Genomic DNA, 23,238 nt, shown 5'->3' with positions numbered 1-23,238 from the left:
TACACGGGCTGTTTTGACACCTTCTCTGACATGCATACGCAAAATACATAAATACAGTAAAAAGTAAACAGGTTGTGTATGTTAAATACTGTTAGGGTTAATCTGATATTTGAAATGGCCTTTACGTTCAACAACCAAGGGGGAGATAACTCTTGCTCTTTTCCATACTGTCATTACTGTAGCTCACAGCAAGCAAACTGGTGCTTCCTTTTATCTTGTTGCTTGAGAAAGATTCACGAATCAAATTGGCACTGAGACAATCCATCTTTTGTCAAATCTTTCAGTAAACTAGATGTACCCACATTAGGTGAATTTACCCAAGTGAAAGGGGGAGTAAATTGAAAGACATACCTGTGCATACATGTATATATAGACCTACATGTACAGAGATGTAGTAATAATGTAATAATGCAGGGTGTGCTGCATTATTATTTCTATGGTAACCTGCCCAATACTTCATTAGTTTACCAAAACATGTGTTGCTAATATTTAGATGCCATGTTTCAGACATCAAATCAGCCTATGATGGGATTTTCATCACCTAGCATAACAGGTTTATACTTAGATGAATTTTGTTATTCCTAATGTGGTCATTTCCTACTGAAGTCTAGCATACTTAACTTTATTCCCTAACAACAATTCCAACTGACGTGCTTTGGAAACTTTCAAGACGACTTTTGTCAACTCAAAAACATATATTCTAAAAAAAAGTATTTTACTGATCTTTAACTGAAGCTAGATTATGTTAAGACCTGTAAGCTGAGAATAAATAATATGAAAGTGTCATCCCATATCACAATATTATCAACGATTGTACACGTGTTGAAACTAGCTGTGAATGGTTTGAATGGGGTGTGGTATGTAAGATGACAGATTTAGTGCCAGCTTATTAGAAATCATACATGAAAAGTGACATGAAAAATACATAGTACCATCTTAGGCTTGATCTTAACACATCGGTCATCACTCTCAAACAAAATTTACAGCGGAAGGGTTATATCCTGCGCACATTCAATGAAGAAGTTTATCTTCTTGGATCCGATCACTATATGTCACAAGTAGCAATTTACAGTTGGAATCTACAGAATGACACTGCACAATATCTATAAATCACCTGCGGACTCAATTAAACTGACGGCGAGTGACGCCGTTGTTGTTGAAATGCAACGACTGGAGTTGCCAGACGAAGACTTGCGTTTTAAGTGTTGATGCAAAGTTCAATCTTCTTGTCTCAGCGTATAGTTGTCAGTGTCAGAGTGACATCTCCGAAGCTACTGCTAGCAAAGTATAATGACCTTCTTCGTCTAAACTTACCGACACCATCCGCCTGCGGACCAGTATTTGTGTTCTCCATCTTTCTGTGCCCGACAGCTGTGCCACACACTGGCGGGTGGCCACAATCACAATCGATTTTTTATTTTGACTCTCTGTTGATGTCAGGCAGAGCGGGGAATCCACCACGAGGATTCACCGCCAAATATGATGACGTCATCAAAATTTGCGTATATCCTGCAAAAAAAATCGCACAGCTGAGTCGCGGACAATCTAACTCCAGTCAAATTTAAGCATCTGTTTTTGCACTAGATATCGATACTCTCATTGCTTTATGTGTCGATTTGACACTAAGCGCTAACAGTTAAAATTCTGATAGAAAACATTATTGATCATCCACAGTGAGACAATGTCACGAGCGCGGGAAACATGAATTGTGGGAAAGCGTGCGTGACGGCCATGTTGCAGTGATTCTTAAATGTGAAGAATTTTAAGTTATCGGTGTGTTAAAAAGTAACTCTTTGTCTTTATAGTATGGTTGTTGACCATAAACTGTAAAATGTATGCATACATGTAGTGATTTCAAGATGCTAAAATGTCTTATTTTTGTTTTCTAGTACGTGCATGGTTATAACTTTTATGGTACTTTTTAAAAGCCTATATAGTTCTTGCAGTTCTCATGGTGCTGTCAGTTCAAAAATAAGTTTATTTCGATACCATATGGCGAAAGGACAGAAGAGACATGCAGTTTGCCAAAATATCAGGTTGTTTTGAACGTAAGTGAGATTTCTGAAAGTGTAAGGACCATGTGCCGCCGACAGCACTTCCTAAACTTTTATTTTTTTAAATTTAGCTTTACTTCTTTAGACTGAGTATCCTACCTTAATTCAATGTTCCACGCTAAACAGAATGAAAGTTCAGTTTTGGAGAAACTGTTACCTGTCAGAAAAATATCATAAAATCCAAATGATGTTATGAATAGCATGAAGCGGTATTCATTATCATTTTGGCAAGTTCCACACAGATGTTCTTGTGTGTAAGATACTTGATGAATTATTTCCCCAAACAAAACTTGTTATGACAATAACAGGAGGAACTTGTTGACAACAAGTTTTGTGAAAATTTAAAGCACTGAGGTTCACCCTTCAGCCCTTGAGACTTTGAAAATTTGTTCTTTCAGGGCAGTGAGATGTGGTGAACTGTTAGAGCATGGAGACAGTGGAAGCCGGCATGGTTCCTCCATGTGTGCTGGAGGAAGAACACAGCATGAGTGGACTGTCAGATTGTCTGGTGGAGCTGGAAGTCGAGGAGGGGGAGCGAGAGATTCCATTCAGGTCTTATCTAGATGAGAATGCTGTCATGTGTGATGATGTGCAAGACTGTAGTCACAGCCTGTCAGACACCCCCAACCACACTCCCTGCTCTTCGCACACTGTGTCAAACCCATTATTGTCCCCTGGTACTAGTTTTCACAAACACTTCATTCCACATGGACACATACAGCGCTGCATGGGTGGCAAGGTGAATATGTTGGTGTATTTGCTGATTATTGTCTGTTACCAGTAGAAATTAGTGAATTGTTGTCTGATAACATGTGCAGCAGGATGTTCTGATGCATACCACCTGATGTTCATGGTTAGGACTATTACAAATTTGTGCCATATTTAATCTACTTAAATGTTGTTATGTATTATGTGGGTTTTTGTTCTTGCAAATCATGATGTGCATGTACCTTGTACATCATTCGTGGAGTGGGGCTTGGTTTAGTGGTTAGAGCCAAAGTGGCACTTGCATGCCTTTCAGTCACCAGCTCACATGATGTGCGGGTTCAAACCCAGACTTGGAGAGGAAATTTGTACTCTCTTCTGGTCCCGCATCCAGCGTGGTCTTGGCGACAATAAGTGGTCAGCTATGCTTGTGTGGCCATTTGTTGAAGACTTCCACCAATATGGTGTATATACCTGTTCATCTATGCGAGAAAGTTTGTCATGAAAATGAAAGTATAGTCTGCAACTATATTTGAATGAATTCCCAGATTAGTTTTTCCAGAGGTGTGATATAAATATTTAACAAATTCACCAACTTCGTCTCTTATTAACAGAAAATAACAAATGATCGCCACAACCTATCCTCTCATTTGATGACAACATTTTTCCATGTTCTAACTATCTACTGTGACTTTACAAAAGTTAGCTCTGCTATGAATCAGCAGGGTTCAGAATTACCATTGACTTGTCGGACATGTTCGAGAAAAAAATGTTCTTGTCCATCAAAATTTATGTCCAGCACGGACAAGTGCCCGGTTGCATATTTGGTGATGAAAATTTGCACATACATGAAATTTTACCACTTTGATCAGTTTCCCAAACGGGCGCCTTTTATCCCTAAGAAAACTTCGAATTACTTCAAAACATTGTTTCTTCTGTAAATCTCCTTTCCATAAAACATACTAGATGTCTTGTATAAGATTTTTGTTATTACGAAACCTGTACATTACCCTGTTCCCGTGGCTTTTCATTGAGCAAGGAGAAGCAAGGCGCTTGCGACGTGAAGTTCACGGGGACAGGAGTGTGACTGAGAAGGTTCTAGGAATATGGTAGTTGTTGGCAGCAAAACGAAAAATATCAATCGGTCAAGAGACGACCGGTCTACTTTTGGGTTTGCGAAGCTATCGACTAAACAGTTAATTACCGACCCCAGCGATGAAGCTATAATCCAACAACAACAACGTCAGCTACACAACGATATTTCAAAGCAGATTAAAAGCGATGTATTGCACCACGTATGGAAATTACAGTGACCAAAAATACCCCCCTGGTCAGCTGTTAAAACAGTTACATGTCAAAACTAGTGCATTTAATCATGTATCGGCCAACAATTTAGTGCACAGAAATTTTGTCCTGTGAGGTGAAGAAATGTCTGGTAACTTTTAGGTGTCAGCAGGGCAATTGTCCGTCATTGTCCAGCTGATTTTACTTCTAATTTCTACCCCTGATCGGTATTAAACATTGTGACAAAGATTGTAAAAAATACAAATAAAAACACCACATTTATTTTATTTTATTAGACTGTTGAACCTTCTGATGAATGTTAATCAAATGTGGAGACTGGGTGCATAATAACCTAAGCTTTCTTTGTTGTTATCCTTATTGTCAGGATGAGGACAGCCATGCTGTAGGCAAGAACCAGCAACCTCTAGGGAATTACCCTGAGGTGCAGAGATCCATAATGTCCCCTGAAAACCGAACCCCTACACGGACATCCTTCCTTTCCTCGGGACGGAACTCCCGCACTCCCAACACGCTGATGCGCCTTCAGGAAAAACACAGACAGAACGAAAGGTTAGCAAACAGGCCCCTCTTCCCCACATCGCCAACTACCACCACCAAACCCCACCATCCAACAGATGTCACAGTTGCTAAGGTAGATCCACCTGGCCTACAATATTCTGCAAATTCACAGAATACCAGAGGTGTCATAATTAATTATCAGTTAAGTGGCATTAGTAACATAGTTTGTTGTGACTGAGGGTTGTAAAACAGACAGAGCATGTTTCCTAAATCTAGTTCTGAAGATCCATAATTGCTCTAATGCTCTAGCCGTGGTTCTATTACAGTTGTGTGCTGCATGTATTTTTGTACATGAAAATATTTCTCAAGGTTATATCAGTGGGCCGAGGTGGCCTCTCTCCATTGGTGTGGTTGTGAACTCAAGTCGAGCTCGTACTGGCTTCTTCTAAAGCTGTACGTGGGTTAAGATTTGCCAGAAACCTCCGGATGGTCATGAGTTTCTCCTTGGCTCGGCTTGGTTTCCTGCCATTATAATGCTGGCCTTCATTGTATAAGTGAAATATTCTTAATTATGGCATAAAACACCAATCAAAGAAATAAATAAATATATGAGTGGATTATTTCCAGAGTTCGCCATCACACTCTGATCAAGAACATGAAGGCTGTGTGTAGTCGAGTACCTGGCTATGATGAGAAGGCCAAGGAAACCAAGGTGACATAACGACAGGACATACACACACACACACACACCAAAAATCGACACACCCATATACATGTACTAGCCACTGCACCATAATTTCTTTAATTGGGAGCGTGACGCACCTCCATAAACACTGCAGGCATAGTCTAGCTTAGAATGAATCAATGCTCGAAAGAAGGATTTCATGATCCCCTCTCCATTGAGCACTAGAGACAACCTTCAAAATATCAAGCGCTTTTAGGCATGTGGCCCTAAGATAATGTGAGATTTAAATGTAAGGTACTTATCGAAGATCACCCCGAGGAGTTTTGCCTCCGGCACAACCTTGATGGGGGACCCATCTAAAAATACCTTGGGGTCTTCATGGGGGAAGTTCTTCCGACCAAAATGTACACAGTTAGTCTTCGACTTGGTGGCCAGGCATGGGTTTTATTAAGGCAAAGCTGCAGCTGTCTCTCGACAGTGTGCATACCTTTGCCTCGACAAGAGATACCAAGATCGTCCACAAAAATGAACCCTTTCATACTAGGAGATAAAACTCTGGCAAGGCTATTAATCTTAATGCTAAAGAGAGTAACTGATAAAGTGCTGCCTTGAGGAACCCCCTGATCTTGTTCAAAGTAGTCGGATAGGGTAGCCCCAACCCGAACTTGGAAGTGTCGATGGTCTAAGAATTTACGAATAAAGTCAGGAAACCGACCTCTAAGGCCAAATCCATGCATATCTTTCATAATATCATATTTCCAAGTAGTGTCATATGCCTTTTCCGGATCAAAAAAGACAGATACAACATGGTCACGATTAACGATACCGTTCTTAATAAAGGATTCTAGACGAACAAGATGATCAGCAGCAATGCTATTCTTTCAAAATCCACATTGAATGTCGCTTATCAACTCGTTAGTCTCCAAAAACCAGACTAAGCGATCGTTAATCATCCTCTCCATAGTGTTGCATACACAGCTGGTTAAGGAAATAGGACGATAGTTATTTGGATCGGTAGAATCCTTTCCGGGCTTTGAGATGGGGACAATAATGGTGTTTTGCCATGAGGCAGGAAAATTCCCGGAAATCCAAATGGTATTAAAAATTCCAAGAAGCACCCTCAAGGAAGATTCTGGAAGGTGTCGTAAAAGCTAATAGTGGATATCAACTGGCCCTGGAGTTGAGTCATGGGCCCTGCTCAGGGATGCGGATAGTTCATGTAGAGAAAATGTAGCATTGTAGGATTCTTTATTTGAGGATGTAAAATCAAGAGGACTTGCCTCGGCCACCACACCATGGAAGCACCCACATACTAGCCACCACACCATAAACACACCCACACCCTGGCCACCACACCATAGACACACCCACATATTAGCCACCACTCCATAGATACCCACAAACTAGCTACTCCACCATGGAAACACCCATTTACTAGCCACCACACCATAGAAACACCCACATACTAGCTACCACACCATAGAAACACCCACATACTAGCCACCACACCATAGACACACCCACACACTAGCCAACATATTGCAGGCACACCCACATACCAAGCACATCACAAACGCATCTACATACATTGTCCTAGCAACCACATCACGGACACATCCACATATATGCCTCTCCATCATGGACCGGCCGTAAGTGGGAAGGTCTGCCAGCAACCTTTGGATGGTCGTGGGTTTCCCCCTCGCTGTGCCCGGTTTCCACCCACCATAATGCTGGCCGCCGTCGTATAAGTGAAATATTCTTGAGTACGGCGTAAAACACAAATCAAATAAATAAATTTCCATCATGGACACACCCACAGTCATGACGTTATAGACACACACTTACAAACTACCACATCATGGCTCCAACAAAGTTGGAATTTTGCATGAAAATTTAAGCATATACTTATAAGAAAAACAAGCTTTTCTTAAAATGCATATCTATGAATTATTGCACTAGCAATATAAGGAAATGAAATCAGTGGGTGGTTAAATTGACTTTTCTACAGGTTCAAAAAGCGTGCTCACCAGTTAGCATGGTTACTAAACTTGCATTGCATGTACTGCTCCCCATGTTCCTGTGAAAGAGCTGAAAGTTAGTAGTATTGTGGACAATCTATTTCCAAAAATGTGTCCTTTGATTTTTAATTGTTAATTACACACCTAACTTCTGACTGTGTATATAAAGGTGGTGATGCTGCAGAGAGTGGTGGACTACATCTGTCACATAGAGCAACACATCCAGGGGCTGAGTGACGAACTGGGCATCAAGCTTGACCTGTCCAACACATTCCTTACAACCAAAATCAGGAAAACCTCAGGTAAATACTGCAACAGACAACTGCCTCTAGCTAAGAAGTGATGGCTATGTTTGTATTTCTCTTATTACCTATCATTGAGATAGTGTTGGAAGTTAATAGCCCTAAGGACTATAATTGCTGCTTATTTACAGCAAGCTTTCACATGAACATGATTGCTTTAAGGAGACGTATCGCCTACGGTGAATAAAATTGTGTTATTCTTTTAGATGTCATATACATAAAGTAAAGACTTATAGATGTCTATTGACATGTGACTTTGAGTGAAGAACTGAATGGTCAGTTTTATCCAGAGTTTCCCTTCCACCATCAACACAGAGTCAAATATTGGCAGGCCAGGTTGTCATTTGTGATAATCTGGCCATGTATTTTGTCCAGAAGGCTAACATACTTAGCCTATAGATGAATTCATTGAAATTATAATTGAATTGTTACAGTTGAAGAAATATTTCTGCATTTACTTATTTTATATGAATGGCAGATGAGCGAAACAAGCAGATGTGTTCTGCTAGGAGTTGTTACAGGAAGACAGCAGACCCCTTCCTGGCCACTTATATCCCTGAGTCAGTCGAGATGATGGAGAGTGAGCAGCCCTTTGCCATGGTAATCACAACTTGACAAAAGTAGACAGTGTGCAGCTGAAGACATACTGTACTGTATCTTTTTGTGCTGTCATATCTGCTTTGATTTATTATCATCCAAGGAATAAACAATGCGCAAGGAAGAAAAGGAACACTGACTCGAGTAGAGTATGAAGAAAGTAAGGTGACCCTGTAGTGGCTTGGGATGTAGTGAAGAGGAAAATGTACCTGATAGCACAGTGATTTTCAACTGCCTGAGATCATGTTGATAAAAGTACATCAACACTATACATACTGATAAGGGACAATCATTGATTGCCTGAAAATCTCCCAGTAGTCTAGAAGTATGCGTGACACAATGCCATTGGCTATTGAAGGAGTAGTTTTCTGTGCACTTTCATATGTACAGTCAAGCAAGGTAGATTTTGAAGCTGGCAGCAAGATGATGTAAGCCAGAGAAAGTGAAGTGCCAGTTGCCATTACCTGTGATTAGCATGAATTTACCAATGCTTATTATGTTTATCTGGACAATGGAGTACTGAATGATCTAAAGTGAAAACCATACATTAGTTTCAGATGCTCCTTTAAATTTTTATTTGCAGTCAACCCCTCAAACTTCCTGTGGCATATCAGATGACATGGATCGCAAGTTACAGCTGCGGAGACAAAAGATTTCCTCCCCGACAGTGGGCTCTAGCTCAGATGCAACAGTGCCATTACTGAGTGAGGCCGTGGGCAGCCAGTCATCTCTGTCCTCTGAAGACTCGCACAAACCTGCACCCAGCAACATCCCATTTGTGGACGAGATGACTCTGTCTCCATCCAACACATGGATCTCCGAGTCTGATGATGTGCTCAGTTTACACCCCAAAGGTAAGGCCAGAAGCGTCAGCAGTCTCACCCCAAAGGTAAGGCCAGAAGCATCAGCGGTCTCACCACAAAGGTAAATATAAGCGTCAAGTCCGACATTCCTATACCATTCGTAGTCTGTAAAGGGCGTTCCAAGTCGATAATCACAAGATCCATTTCCAAAACAACGTTTAACACTAACTCCCAAAGCCAGAAGCGTCAGCAGTCTAACCCCAACGGTAAGGCCAGAAGCATCAGCAGTCTCACCACAAAGGTAAAGCCAGAAGCATCAGCAGTCTCACCCCAAAGGTAAGGCCAGAAGCGTCAGCGGTCTCACAACAAAGGTAAGGCCAGAAGCGTCAGCAGTCTCACCCCAAGGTAAGGCCAGAAGCGTCAGCGGTCTCACCCCAAAGGTAAGGCCAGAAGTGTCAGCGGTCTCACCCCAAAGGTAAGGCCAGAAGCGTCAGCAGTCTCACCCCAAAGGTAAGTTCAGAAGCATCAGCGGTCTCACCACAAAGGTAAAGCCAGAAGCGCCAGCAGTCTCACCCCATGGGTAAGGCCAGAAGCGCCAGCAGTCTCACCACAAAGGTAAAGCCAGAAGCGCCAGCAGTCTCACCCCAAAGGTAAGGCCAGAAGCGTCAGCAGTCTCACCACAAAGGTAAAGCCAGAAGCGTCAGCAGTCTCACCCCAAAGGTAAGGCCAGAAGTGTCAGCGGTCTCACCCCAAAGGTAAAGCCAGAAGTGTCAGCAGTCTCACCCCAAAGGTAAGGCCAGAAGCATCAGCGGTCTCACCCCAAAGGACAAATGAATGTAGTCTGATTCTCCCCAGAAATTATTTCCCTGTCCTCCATAAAAACCTGCATAATTTTCATCAGACAGGCATATAAACTCAAATTATAATTTGGGACTATATTCTAGGCACAATAAATAAATAAATACGCTTTTCATGTATTCAATAGTAAGTCTAACCACACTTCAAATACTCTGGGGGGCCTCCGTGGCTCAGTCGGTTAGCGCACTAGCGCAGCGTAGTGACCCAGAAGCCTCTCACCAATGCGGTCGCGGTGAGTTCAAGACCAGCTCATGCTGGCTTCCTCTCCGGCCGTACGTGGGAAGGTCTGCCAGCAACCTGCGGATGGTCGTGGGTTTCCGCCGGGCTCTGCCCGGTTTCCACCCACCATAATGCTGGCCGCCGTCGTATAAGTGAAATATTCTTGAGTACGGCGTAAAACACCAATCAAAAAAAAAAAAAAAAAAAATCAAATACTCTGTGGTGTATTCTTCATGCCATGTTAGGAAAAAAGAGGGTAATGTGTTGCGTTGGAAACACAAAGAATGAATTCCAGATGTGTCAAAGCAGAAAGTTTTGAATTGTTAATACTTTATTGCAGATGACTACCTGAATCCAGAGGAAAGTCTTGGCTTTGAGCAGCCGGATGATTTTGGGATGTCGTCTTCCTTCCCAGTAGGATTTACTTCTTATCTTTCTTCTCTGCTTTATCTTGAGTACCGATACTACATTGAACACCAGTCAGATAGTAAATCATTACCTTATTAATTAGGTGCCCACACTAGTATCCTAGCGGGACAAATCTTGAAATTGTTCATATTATTATTATTATTCTTAGTCAACTGCAATACCTCAAAAAACTGATAAAGGTAGAAAAACCAAACTTTGGAGTCTTTATAAGGAATATATGAAGTAGCCTTTGATGTTTTGTGCTGTTTTACCAGTCATGCCATTTAGCGGCCATTTTGAACTGTATTGATAAGCTAAAAAAAATCTTCTTCTCCAAAACTATTATATCTATCGAAATAAACTTTTCATTTACTGTCTTTAGGTGGATTGCCCTATCCATATTGTAAAAAACTTTAGTTTGGTATGCAAATAACCGGGTCCGCACAGATAAGGGGAAATCCGGAATATCAGAAAAAACTGAACTGCCTGTTCCAGATGGAATTTAAGATTTTAATGGTTTTGTCCTGGAATATCAGGTAATCTGAAATCAAGTCTGCTGTGGCAATTTTCAAAAGTCAAAATTCTCTAAATTCCGTGATGTTTGCTGTTATAAAATCCAAATGTACCGGTGAAATTTCCGTGTTTTTAATGAAGTGGTTTCGGAACGCCAATGTATAACTCATGCGGTTAATGGCATAGGTTTGCATAGGCTTTCTGCAAAGTAACCTAAGGCGGATAACTCCTCAATATACTTCCATACCATCATCGCCATGTGGTTTGTATCCATCAGTCGATCAGCATCAAACCGCCCAATTGTTCCAACTGGCAGAAGCTCAGAACATTGACCCAGTCTTTCAGAAATGATAGGAAGGAAAACTGAGCTTATGGTACCAAACTGCCTGTCAGTACTGACAGTTGACCTTGTACAGTCGTAGAGAGCAGAGATAACAACAGCAGTCAGTGTACATCTAGCAATGAAACATTAGAGGCAGAGCATTGGTGGTGTCTGAACTCAATCCAGTCCCACTGGCCCTACGACTCTGCTGCTGATACAGGTACTTATTCATAATTCCAGTGTGGGAAGGGAAAGTCTGCATACACGACTACATTTGGTGACCCACAACATTTCAAGAAACATATAGCACACCACATAAACGATGATGAAAGTGGTTTTGTTTGAAGAAAGCGAAAGTATGGAGACACAAAACAGATAGATGGACGTTCATATTCGGTTGTGGGAAGGTGACATTGTCACGGCTAGATACTTCCTCCGAATTCATGGGATGTGCCACAGCAGAAGATATTCTGGAGGCCTTATACACACTTAAATGCTTGTAACTTATTTTTTCCTCTTCCCTGTTTGTACCTGGGATGGATCACCGTGGATTCTCCTCTGGTCAACTGTGTGATAAGAGTATTAAACAAGTATTTATAAATCATGGTATATTGTTATTATTATTGCCATCGTGTGGCCTTAGTTACAGTAAGGCTAAGTAGTTTATGATGTTTGTGTGGCCACTTACACAGAATTTTGTTTATTAGGGTCACTTGTCTTCATGCAATTTGGCTATCAGCAGAAATTCAAAGCTGCCTATTCTCTATGCTCGTCTTCAGTACTTGGCCAGTAGTAAATGATGCCTGACAGTCAAGGGTTCCAATCCAGTTCATTCCTTTGCATTTAATTTTTTTTTTTTTTATGTTCTTTTCCATAATCATGAACTTCATAGACATCAGGCTACCAGAAGTGTAAAAGTCTATTACTGTGGACCCTGACAATGCTGTTGATAACAGCTTTAATTTACTTTATTATTTGTTGTGAACTGTAGTTGTACACCAATATGAACACTATCCATTTTTTGTTCAGGGACAGTAGACGGATGTAGCATTGATGTAAACTTATGCATGTAGGCATATGTCTAATGCCGCTAGTTATTTCCTTGCTTCAATTACAGATTACACGTAATAGATGAGGGAGAGATGAAATAAATAAGACGATTGAATAACTTTATCCTTAAGAACTTATCACCTGTTGAGGTATATCCTTACCGGTATGCATTCATCCAGGCATCAGCATTGTAAGTTGCTGCATGCATTTACCTTGCATATGGGGTATTTCAATGAACGTGTGTTGTTGTTGGCAGCTTGGCAGTCCTTTGAGATCAAACAGTGTGCTGGACTTCGGGGCAGGTAATGGTCACTTGTCTGATGACCATCTGGAGGCTGTGAGTCCAGACCGAGTGTTACAAATCAAGTCAGGCCCACTGCTCAAGGAAAAACTCCTCCAGCTCATTGAGGTACTGCTATGCCATAATAATTTGTGTGATAGTATCTGACAAGTATATCCTAACAATATTCTGGTTATTTAGGATGTAGACCTCTGAGTTTAGCACAGTCTAGTGCTGATTAGCTGGTACCACCTCAGTGTTTAGAAACAGCTACCTCTGCAACCAGTCAGCAACTGATCACCAGCAAGACGTGTCAACCGTCCAGCTATCCAACAAAATAAGGAGTACAGCTAGTTCACCATATTTTACAGCAAACATTCATTACCCTTTTCATGATCAGAAATGACACACCTCCAATGTATATGGATTCCTTTAGAAAGTGATTTAAGTAAAAGCATTATTATTTGAGACTTACTTTATGGGTGGTTCTGATAAATACGTAATTGCCTGAATCTGAGTTTGCTGGTTAAAAATCCTGAGTTGTACCAGCTATTTTTTTGTACTTGAACCTGTTCTGTACCCAAAGACTGTGTATTCCAAATCCCAAGCTCAAACAACATTTAATGATTTAATGATTGCTTGACGTTGATGTTGCGTTAGCCCTATTCCCCACACATTCACCTGTGCATTCAGCGCTTATTCACCTGTATTCCATTCAGTGCACATTCACCTGTGTGACAGTAGCTGTGTAGATTGTGTTTGAATACATGTACTTGACACCTGTTTGCAAGTCTACATTATTAGTTATATGACAATCTTCCGGAAGTATTTGGGTAGATATTTGGCTGAGGTCACTAATATTTAGCCATATATCTACCATATGCCCACTGGAAGATTGTCATTTAACAAATTTATCACCATAAAGAGCATTTTTGAGACGTGAAACTGAGGAAAGTTGGTGTTAACTAGGTCAGGCCCACTGCTTACTGCTTTTTTTTGTGGGCAATAAAATAAAATCTTTATAGTACAGTCTGTGTCGGTAGCCTTCAGAGCCTTCCGACATCGAAAGAAGGTTGTCATTCATGTAATTTTCTATTAATATTATTGCTCACTGTTGGGAGCTGTCATATGCTTTTGTCTTTGGCGGGGGTGCTACGTCATCATAGTCACTAATGAGCTGATTTAGGTCAGTCAAGGTCAGTATTAGGACGAATGCTAATCAAATGAAACGTGCGAAGAAGATGAGGCGACAGAATACTGTGATGGATGGGATTGTGGCAGTTTTGATTTTGGAAGAGAATATGTCAATTTGGATAACAATTTGAAATCTCAGCACTCAATCTCAGTCTTTACCAATGTCAAATTTCTCTCATTCACGACCAACATGGCGATGTTGTGATCAACAGGCAGAGACGAAACTGATTGATTTGTGTTGGGACACAGGAACTAATTACTTCTGGAAGGTGATTTAACTACAACTAGGAATGATGAAGAAGGATAAAGGGTTATGTGGGCTAGTCCCATCCTGTTTTCAGGCCTTAAACCAAGGCAAAAGTATCCTAGGACTTATCTTTCTGGAGAAAACTCTTCAAAATATTTTAGATGTTCTGTTCATCAATGTTAAGGAACAAAAAGTATTGCAGCATGCTCATTAGTTTTTTTTCATCTCCAGAATAACACTCACCCATTTTGCCACATTTTTTTTATTAGTGCGAGACAAAAAAACGTTTCCTTTTTTTCCGACAATGCCCATGATCAAAGCAGAAAACAAAAAGTTATTTTTGGTCAAACAAAGTTGTCTCCCTTTTTGTTTACATTTTGCATCTGCACGCCTTGACTCTGGGGATATATCCCCGCATGAGGCCTTCATTCCAGGGGTATATGAAAACTGATGTAGACCTGTCATATTCAGTCTTATATCTTTGGCATTTCAACCAATCAAATCAGTAGCATTTTCTCAGAATGTACACAAATTTGCGAGTCATCTGTTAACAGAGAAAGAAGGAGAGTTACCTGGACCGTCCCCCGCTTACCCCCATCACCAACATGATGAGGAAAGACGTCAAGGAGAGGAGCCTGAGCCAACAGGAGGAGCTCTCTCAAGCCCTCACCCCCATCGTCGACAAAAACCTGCGCTCAGATATAGGACGCAAAGGTCAGTGAGTAACTATCTGATTCTGCTCCACCTGAGCATGGTTGTGCCTCATTATAACTACATGTAGGTCAGCAAAGGTGTTGAGATATAATGGGACCCTTACACTCCCAAACAGTTCAAGTACTGGCTGCGACAATTATACCTTGGACCATTGAGGTTACAATTTTGCATCCAGTTCTCACTTTTGCAAAAGGGACTTTAAGTCAAGAGATTTGTAAGGTATCTGGCATTTAAGGTTAGTGGTTTACTCCAGGCATTCTGTTTTCCTCACCCCATAAACCTGACCGCTGATGTTAAGGGTAAACATAGAAGCAAAAATTAAACAGTTTGACGCACAACATTAAACACCAATCAAAGAAATAAATAAGGGGATATAATGGTTTTGATCTGTATATATTTATGTTTCTGCACAAAATCTCACCTTTAGCAGCCAGCTGAACTGATATTGGTGAAATGGGCGATGTATGGTACATTGTATGTGTATAGATATAATAACTAGGTTGAATTGATGTGAACTGAATTGATGTGAGCTGAATTGATGTGTTACAAGTAATGACGGCTTTGTGTCTTGCGGCATGCGTTATTTGTGTTACGGATGACGACTACTTTCTGTCTTGCGGCATGTGTTACAGATGACGACAACTTTGTGTCTTACAGCATGTGTTCTGTGTGTTACAGATGACTACTACTTTGTGTCTTATGGCATGTATTCTGTGTGTTACAGATGACTACTACTTTGTGTCTTACAGCATGTGTTCTATGTGTTACAGATGACGACTACTTTGTGTCTTATGGCATGTGTTCTGTGTGTTACAGATGACGACTACTTTTTGCCTTTTGGTATGTGTTCTGTGTGGTACAGATGACGACTGCTTTGTGTCTTATGGCATGTGTTCTGTGTGTTACAGATGACGACTGCTTTGTGTTTTATGGCAAGTGTTCTGTGTGTTACAGATGACGACTGTTTTGTGTCTTATGGCATGTGTTCTGTGTGTTACAGATGACGACTACTTTGTGTCTTACGGCATGTGTTCTGCGTGTTACAGATGACTTCTACTTTGTGTCTTACGGCATGTATTCTATGTGTTACAGATGACTGCTACTTTGTGTCTTAGGGCATGTGTTCGGTGTGTTACAGATGATGACTACTTTGTGTCTTACGGCATGTGTTCTGTGTGTTACAGATGACAACTATTTTGTGTCTTACGTGCCATATATGTGGAAGTTTCATGACATGGCTATGACCCGCAGGCAGAAGGCCGCAGCTGCCCGGACACAGACAGAGAAGGAGAACGGAGAAGCTGTCGTTCCCATGAAGTTAATACACTTGGCAATCTAAAAGATATCACATCTTAAAATTTGTGTTAATATTTCGCAATTCCAAATACACAAGAAACAATGCCAGTTAAGAAAAGTCAAGATGCAAATTTCATGTAGGTGAAGATTTTAAAACAGTAGGCATTTCAACAATCAAGACTTTTTACCATGTAGATCAGGACACCTATCTAAAGGTAGTGCTGCAGGTCAATAACATTTCTGTTTTCATTCCAGAAGGGACGACAGTTGTAAGCCTGTCAAAGTTGACCTAAGAAAAACTTCGTGGATGAATGGATTTATGATGTTTAGCCGCATCAACAGACGGACCTTCATTGAGTAAGTTGTTAGTCGAATCAGTAGACGAACCTTCATTGAGTGAGCTGTGACCATATATGGTGAATATGAGAGTCTGCCATATCACTGTGAAAATGGCCTGGACATGAAAATGATCACAATCATTTAATTCTCCTAGTCTATTTAGTTTATTTGTGACAAACTAACTGAAATTGATACCTGTCTAACACTTTTGTGCTGTTGTACTTTATATACTGCTGTGGTGATGTACTAACACACTGCTGTGGTGGTGTGCACTTAGACACTTCTGTGGTGGCGTGCTTTCACACTTGTGGTGGTGTGCTTACACACTGTTGTGGTGGCGTGCTTTCACACTTGTGGTGGTGTGCTTACACATTGCTTTTGTGGTGGTGTGCTTACACATTGCTGTGCTGTTGTACTTTATACATTGCTGTGGTGTGCTTACACACTGCTGTGGTGCCGTGCTTACACACTGTTGTGGTGCTGTGCTTACAAACTGCTGTGGTGGTGTGCTTACACACTGTTGTGGTGATATGCTTACACACTGCTGTGGTGCTGTGCTTACACGGCTGTGGTGGTGTGATTACACACTGTTGTGGTAGTATGCTTACACACTGTTGTGGCGATGTGCTTACACACTTACATTGCTGAGGTGGTGTGCTTACACACTGTTGTGGTGATGTGCTTACAAACTGCTGTGGGGTGTGCACTTAAACACTTCTGTGGTAGTGTGCACTTAAACACTGTTGTGGTGGTGTGCTTACAAACTGCTGTGGTGGTGTGCACTTACACGCTGCTGTGGTGGCGTGCTTACACACTGTTGTGGTGATGTGCTTACAAACTGCTATGGTGGTGTGTACTTACACACTGCTGTGGTGGCGTGCTTACACACTGCTGTGATTATGTGCACTTTCACACTGTTGTGGTGGTGTGCTTCCACACTGCTGTGCTGTACTTCACACACTGTTGTGGTGGTATGCTTACACACTGTTGTGGTGTTGTGCTTACACACTGCTGTGGTGGTGTGCTTTCACACTGCTGTGCTGTTGTTTTTTATACACTGTTGTTGTATGCTTACACACTGCTGTGGTGGTGTGCTTTCACACTGCTGTGCTGTTGTTTTTTATACACTGTTGTTGTATGCTTACACACTGCTGTGGTGGTGCGCTTTCACATTGCTGTGCTGTTGTACTTTACACACTGTTGTCATTGTATGCATACACACTGCTGTGGTTGTGTACACTTACACACTACTGGGGTGGTGGGCTTTATAAACTGTTGTCAGTGTATGCTTACACACTGCTTTGGTAGTGTACACTTACACACTGCTGTGCTGTTGTACTTTATACGCTGTTGTGGTGGTATGCTTACACACTGCTGTGGTTGTGTGCTTACCAGCAAGTATTTATGTGTTGTTGGTTTGAGAAAACCGGGCAGTGTCTGGCAGAAACCCACGACCATCCGCAGGCTTGGTCCAGAGAGGAAATTAGTTACAAAATCAATCTTCCTTGAGTCTCTCATGCATACACACATTCACACAAAAGGTTATTTACAAGGCCTATACAGTATATATAAATTACAGATGAACTTGATATAAGATGATCAAAGGTTATATACAATGTAATGAATCATAGGCAGTTTCATACTTGATCAGCAGAGCCGTATTTTGACAAGATAAAGATTTCCATTTTGTTTTGTTTTTAAAACACTGACATTCTGTGATTATTTAACATGTATAGGTAGTCGGTTCCACAATATCACCCCGGAATATCTAGAATATCTAAGAGAATTTTAATGGCGTTGGTTCTAGGTTTTGGGGGGATGAGATTCATTGAGGCTGTAGATTCAAGGTTAGTTTGATAGACAGTTGCTGTGTAGGTAAACTGGCTGAAAAGATAGCTTGGAGTCGATCTGTTTAGGCATTTAAACAGTAGTACAGCATTATGCAGCATGATTTTTTCATATATTGTCATTCATTTTAAGATTTTGAACAGTTCTTGACTTGGTATGGTATATCGTGCATTGAAAATAATCTGTGCTGCACACTTCTGGAGGCATCTGGAGACATATATTCAAGTCACTCTGTAGAGCCCATTATTGTGCAACAATCCGTTATAATCCAACAGTGATTGCACATAAGAATTATAAAACAAGATTTTGGCATGGTTTGGTAAATATTTTTCGATCTTTTGTAACAATGTGAGTTTGGATGATATAAGTTTACAATGATTCTCAATTTGTTTTTCCCCGGACAACATGTCATCAATTGTTACACCTAGAAGCTTTGGATGCTCAACATTTTTAATTTCTTTTCCGTCAGTTTCTAAGTGTAGTTTTCTCTCCATCTTAGCTGAACCAACTGTCATGCATTTTGTCTTATCAAGGTTGTTGTTTTGTCAAGTCATCCCTACATTTAATTGACATATTGTCTCCTACATAAACAAGTAAACCTCCTCCGATACTCTACATAAATGATACGAAAAGTGAAAAAATAAACACAATATTTACAGGGTGATGTACACAGTGCACTATAACAGTAACAGGTATCCGCAGAGGTGGCAGAATGTGAACTTACATATGCATTAGACCCATACAAATTTCCCACATTCCTTGTGCCATCATTTAAGTTTAGTTGAGCACTACTATGTCTATTTTTTCCCTGTCACACACATTACATGCTCTCATATAAATTAATGGACTCAAGGTTGACACCGAGTTGGAGCGAGAAGCATAACTTGAAGATAACCACTGAAAATCGCAGTTTGGACAGATATTGTCAAGTATTTTATGTCTGTTTTTGGTATAGTAATCACTGAGTTGAGGAAAGTGCAGTGCATATGTGGACAAGGAGGTGGATAGTCCTGTGTGTTTCACGGCATTCGCTGCCTTGCCACTGTCCTAGTAGAAGAATTTCGTCTTATGTCCATAGCACTGACAAGTCCAGCACAGCACTGGTTGCTCATGGCTGCATTTGATCTCCGAGTAACTTGACTCTCCTCAAAATTTGCAATAGTTGACTCCAGATTTGTCGCAGAAGGTTGGGTAGTGGGGCTCCATGACTTTATATTATATGTATATTATGGATAGTGGTGATGTCTCTGAGAAGTTGACTTGTTCCCTTTGCACTTAAATGAAGCCCGTCACCGCTTAACATATCTCTGTTGACATGACCAGTCTGAAGATAGAGGGTGCTATGCTCAACAAATCTGCAGTTTTTTCTTCTTGCCAGATCCTTAAGATCCTTAAAGGTGGAGAAAACATGAAAATGACATAAAGTTCAGATGAAAGAGTGTGAAAAGTTATTCCTAAATGTGGTCTTCAGTTTTTTTTCCGATTTTTCCTCGGAGAAAAAGACACTTGAAAATAATTTTTGTATTGTGGGTATTTGGGACCAAATTTTAGTAATTATAGTCTTTGTTTAATAATGTCATAATGGAGGATGTAACACAGGTTTAATAAATATTTTTGCACTAGAATTTATTCTTTTCATCTAACAAATGTATTAAACCTAAATTTGATCTCTGGTGCTGATTGTATCGATCAGGTTTGCATAATCCTTTATACCTGACATGGCCGACTAACATCATTAGTTCCAAACTGCAGAATGATTGTGTCTGTGGTTTGAAGCACATCTGGTCTATTACTTAGCAGGTTGGTGTCCTGTATGTTTGCTCCACTGCATGTGTTCACTCTTGTCTGTTTGTTAAATCCTCTGGGTTTTATGCCTTGAAGAATTGAGGAACCTACTTTCAGTGTTGACTTGTTATATCCATCTTCATTAGATGAAAATCCTCCAATTATAGTTGGTATTATACATTATTGTTGTGTTGCAGAGCTAATCCTGGCGTGCACACCTCTCATATCAGTAAGATGATGGGTCACACATGGAGAAACATGCTGGAGGAGGAACAAAGGCCATACAAGTAAGTATAGGGTATTAACTGACAGAAGGTAGGGCTGGGGTGGGTGAAGATAAGAGAGTATAGGCGAGTACAGGAGATTGACTGAGACGGGCAGGGCTGAGCTGGATGGGGATAACAGGGTATAGATAAGTACAGGGGATTTACAGGAGAGGGGTGGGGTGTGTGGGGATAAGACAATATGGATGAGTGCATGGGATTGACTGAAATGAGGGAGGGCTAGGGGTGTGTGTAGGGGATAAGAGAGTATAGATGAGTACAGGGGATTGACTGGGGGAAAGAGAGGATGTCTGGGGGTGGTTGGGGATAATGGAATATAAATGAGTAAATGGGATTGACTGCGTGAGAGAGGGGAGGGCTTGGGTTGGGTGGCGATAACGGTATAGATGAGTACAGGGAATCGAATGACAGAGGGCATAGGTGAATAGATGGAACAGAGTATAGATGAGTACTGGGGTCAGAGGAGGTACTTCAATTGCTTACTGTTGTACTCTTGTTGTACTGACATGAATGGCTGTCATAACATAAAGTCAAGCGACTGGTCAACTGTTGTTGTTCTCAGAGAAAAAGCCAAGAAGTACATGGAGTACATGCAGAGGTCGTTTGAGGAGCCATTGTCTGAGAGTGAGACAAGGCTTGACGCCTATGAAGCTGACGGAGACATCTCAAAGGCTCCCTTCACCCCAAGGGACGAGCTAAAACCTAAGGAGACCATCGCACAGGTAGTCCCTGACTCCATGGCAATTCATGATCCAGTGCCCAGGTCTAAGCTGCGTAAGTACAAGAAGAGAGGCAGTCAGAGGCTGAGAGGTGGACGGGGACGTAGAGCTGGAACAACCAGGACCAGTTCCCTCAAGTCATGTTACCCAGGTGTGAGCCTCTTGAGGAAATCTGAGATCAAACAAGAGCCCAGCGAAGAGATTGAGGAGCCAGGCACAGGCATCCCACTGGTGAGAGTCAAGACAGAAGGGGAGATAACTCCCATAAAACAGGAATCACTAAATTAGCAATACAGATCCCTCCCTAATAACTACACTAAGTTTCATGCTCAAATTTTAGCATCGTAACTATTTTCAGACATCACTTTATCGTGACCTCTAATATTGTTTATTGTTATAATGGTCAGGGACATTTAAGAACTTGTAGAATTAACAGTGGCTGTTTTCGTCTCTCTCAAGGTTTGTTTTCAGTTGTCAGAAGGTATGATTTATTTTGTTTCAAATTATGTAGCCTGTTATAAGCCAAATAGTTGAGGTTACCAACTACTTCTTAAATGTTTAAAAATTAGTCAAAGTATTTCCTTGCTGCTTCATGTTTGGAATGAGGATATCCTTCAGTGCAGAATGTTAATGTTACAAAATTGTGAACTGAACAAGAATCGGGGGTATCCAGTAGTTACTGAGGTTTGAATCTCCTTTGGTGAGCTAAAGACGTTTAGAAAGACAAACAGTTCATTCCACTGAATATGTTTATGTTGAATCATGACAGAGAAGTTCGTTCAAAATACCTAGAGTTGAAGACACACAAGAATGGAGGTATGTTTTTTTTTTGTTCCTCTGTTTTTTTCTACTTTCATGATATCCCTTGGACCCTAAATCTCCCATCATGTACTCTTGGTAGTTGTTCCATTGAAGCAGTTTTTTAAATATTGGCCTCTTAGCTTAAGAGGAAGTATTCTAGTTATATGTGCCATGGAAATTGCACAGTGACAGACAGTATTGCAGGGCAAAATCTTGTTACAGCATTTTGTTCATTTACCTGCATCATTAAATAATTCATTTTATTCAATCAGCATTATGTACTTGTTGATACAAATGTGACTAGCATTAATTTAAAAATAATTCTGTTTACCTCATGGTTGAGTTTTACACTAGTTAAGTGTTTTTTGTTTGTGTATATACATAAACCTGATGAAGAAAAGATTAAAATTTACAACAATGTAATAAAATTCTGTATACCAGTAACATCACAGGCCTTTTTCGCAATTGGTGTACGGTGTTATGTGCGTGTAACTGCAAGTCTTGTTTGTATCATGTCACCGTGGTGCAGTGCCGTGCACCTGTAGCTACAAGTCTTGGTGGCACCACATCACCATGGTACAGTGCTGTGTGCATGTAACTACAAGCCTTGATATTATATCACCATGGTACAGTGCTGTGTGCCTGTAACTACGAGTTGTTGGTATAACGTCACCATGGTACAGTTGTGTGCATGTAACTATGAGTCTTGGTTGTGTCATGTCACTGTGGTACAGTGCCGTGCACCTGTAGCTACAAGTCTTGGTGGCACCACATCACCATGGTGCAGTGCTGTGCGCCTGTAGCTATGAATCTTGGTGTCACCACAGCACCATGGTACAGTGGCGTGTGCATGTAACTACGAGTCTTGGTATCATATCACCATGCTACAGTGCTGTGTGCATGTAACTACGAATCTTGGTGGCACTACATCACCGTGGTGAAGTGCTGTGCGCCTGTAGCTACGAATCTTGGTGGCACCACATCACCATGTTACAGTGTTGTGTGCATGTAGCTACGAGTCTTGTTGGTATTACATCACATGAAATCACATAAAAAGTAGCCATTTCTCTGAAATGGCTGCTTTTTATAAATGGGATGATCTTACTGGAATTCCTTTGTACCAGTACCTTTCACCATAATGCTGAAGTGACCCTGAAAAGTTTCTTCCAGGAATTAACATGCTGCCTGGGAGGTCAGTTTCATATTATTCTGGTAACTGTGTACTGCCAAAATTTAACAAAAACAGTCATCCACTAACATCCAATGTTTGTTAGAGTTCTGAAGATTAAAAAAGTCTTGTTAAACTGTGGGCAGCCTTTCTGCAAGACCTATGTGTAGATTATCCCTCTACCTCAATGTTAACAGATTTTGAAGTCACCTACCATTTTGTACAA

The 23,238-nt window shown here is 41.0% G+C and overlaps 1 protein-coding gene across 4 annotated transcripts; it reads left to right on the top strand.

Annotated features, from left to right (window-relative positions):
* Nucleotides 1–1,705: 1,705 nt before the first annotated feature.
* LOC135468350 (uncharacterized) lies at nucleotides 1,706–22,283 on the top strand. Of its 4 annotated transcripts, XM_064746551.1 has the most exons (15): nucleotides 1,759–1,773; nucleotides 1,947–2,048; nucleotides 2,453–2,793; nucleotides 4,429–4,613; nucleotides 5,190–5,274; nucleotides 7,435–7,567; nucleotides 8,046–8,167; nucleotides 8,748–9,018; nucleotides 10,385–10,458; nucleotides 12,594–12,746; nucleotides 14,613–14,772; nucleotides 15,957–16,089; nucleotides 16,324–16,425; nucleotides 20,238–20,327; nucleotides 20,887–22,283. In XM_064746551.1, exons 3-15 carry the CDS (start codon nucleotides 2,482–2,484, stop codon nucleotides 21,329–21,331), a joined length of 2,265 nt encoding a protein of 754 aa, XP_064602621.1. In that variant the 5' UTR covers nucleotides 1,759–1,773; nucleotides 1,947–2,048; nucleotides 2,453–2,481; the 3' UTR covers nucleotides 21,332–22,283. The 4 variants fall into 4 exon arrangements, with proteins under 4 accessions (XP_064602623.1, XP_064602620.1, XP_064602621.1 ...); XM_064746553.1 differs by lacking the exon at nucleotides 1,947–2,048 and having other exon boundaries at nucleotides 1,706–1,773; nucleotides 16,327–16,425; XM_064746550.1 differs by lacking the exon at nucleotides 1,947–2,048 and having other exon boundaries at nucleotides 1,706–1,773.
* Nucleotides 22,284–23,238: the final 955 nt, after the last annotated feature.

The sequence above is a fragment of the Liolophura sinensis genome, chromosome 6 (assembly GCF_032854445.1).
Source record: "Liolophura sinensis isolate JHLJ2023 chromosome 6, CUHK_Ljap_v2, whole genome shotgun sequence".
Taxonomy (NCBI): Eukaryota; Metazoa; Mollusca; class Polyplacophora; order Chitonida; family Chitonidae; genus Liolophura; species Liolophura sinensis.
Note: the sequence above shows the minus strand (reverse complement) of the source record. Positions and strands in the feature narration are given on the sequence as shown.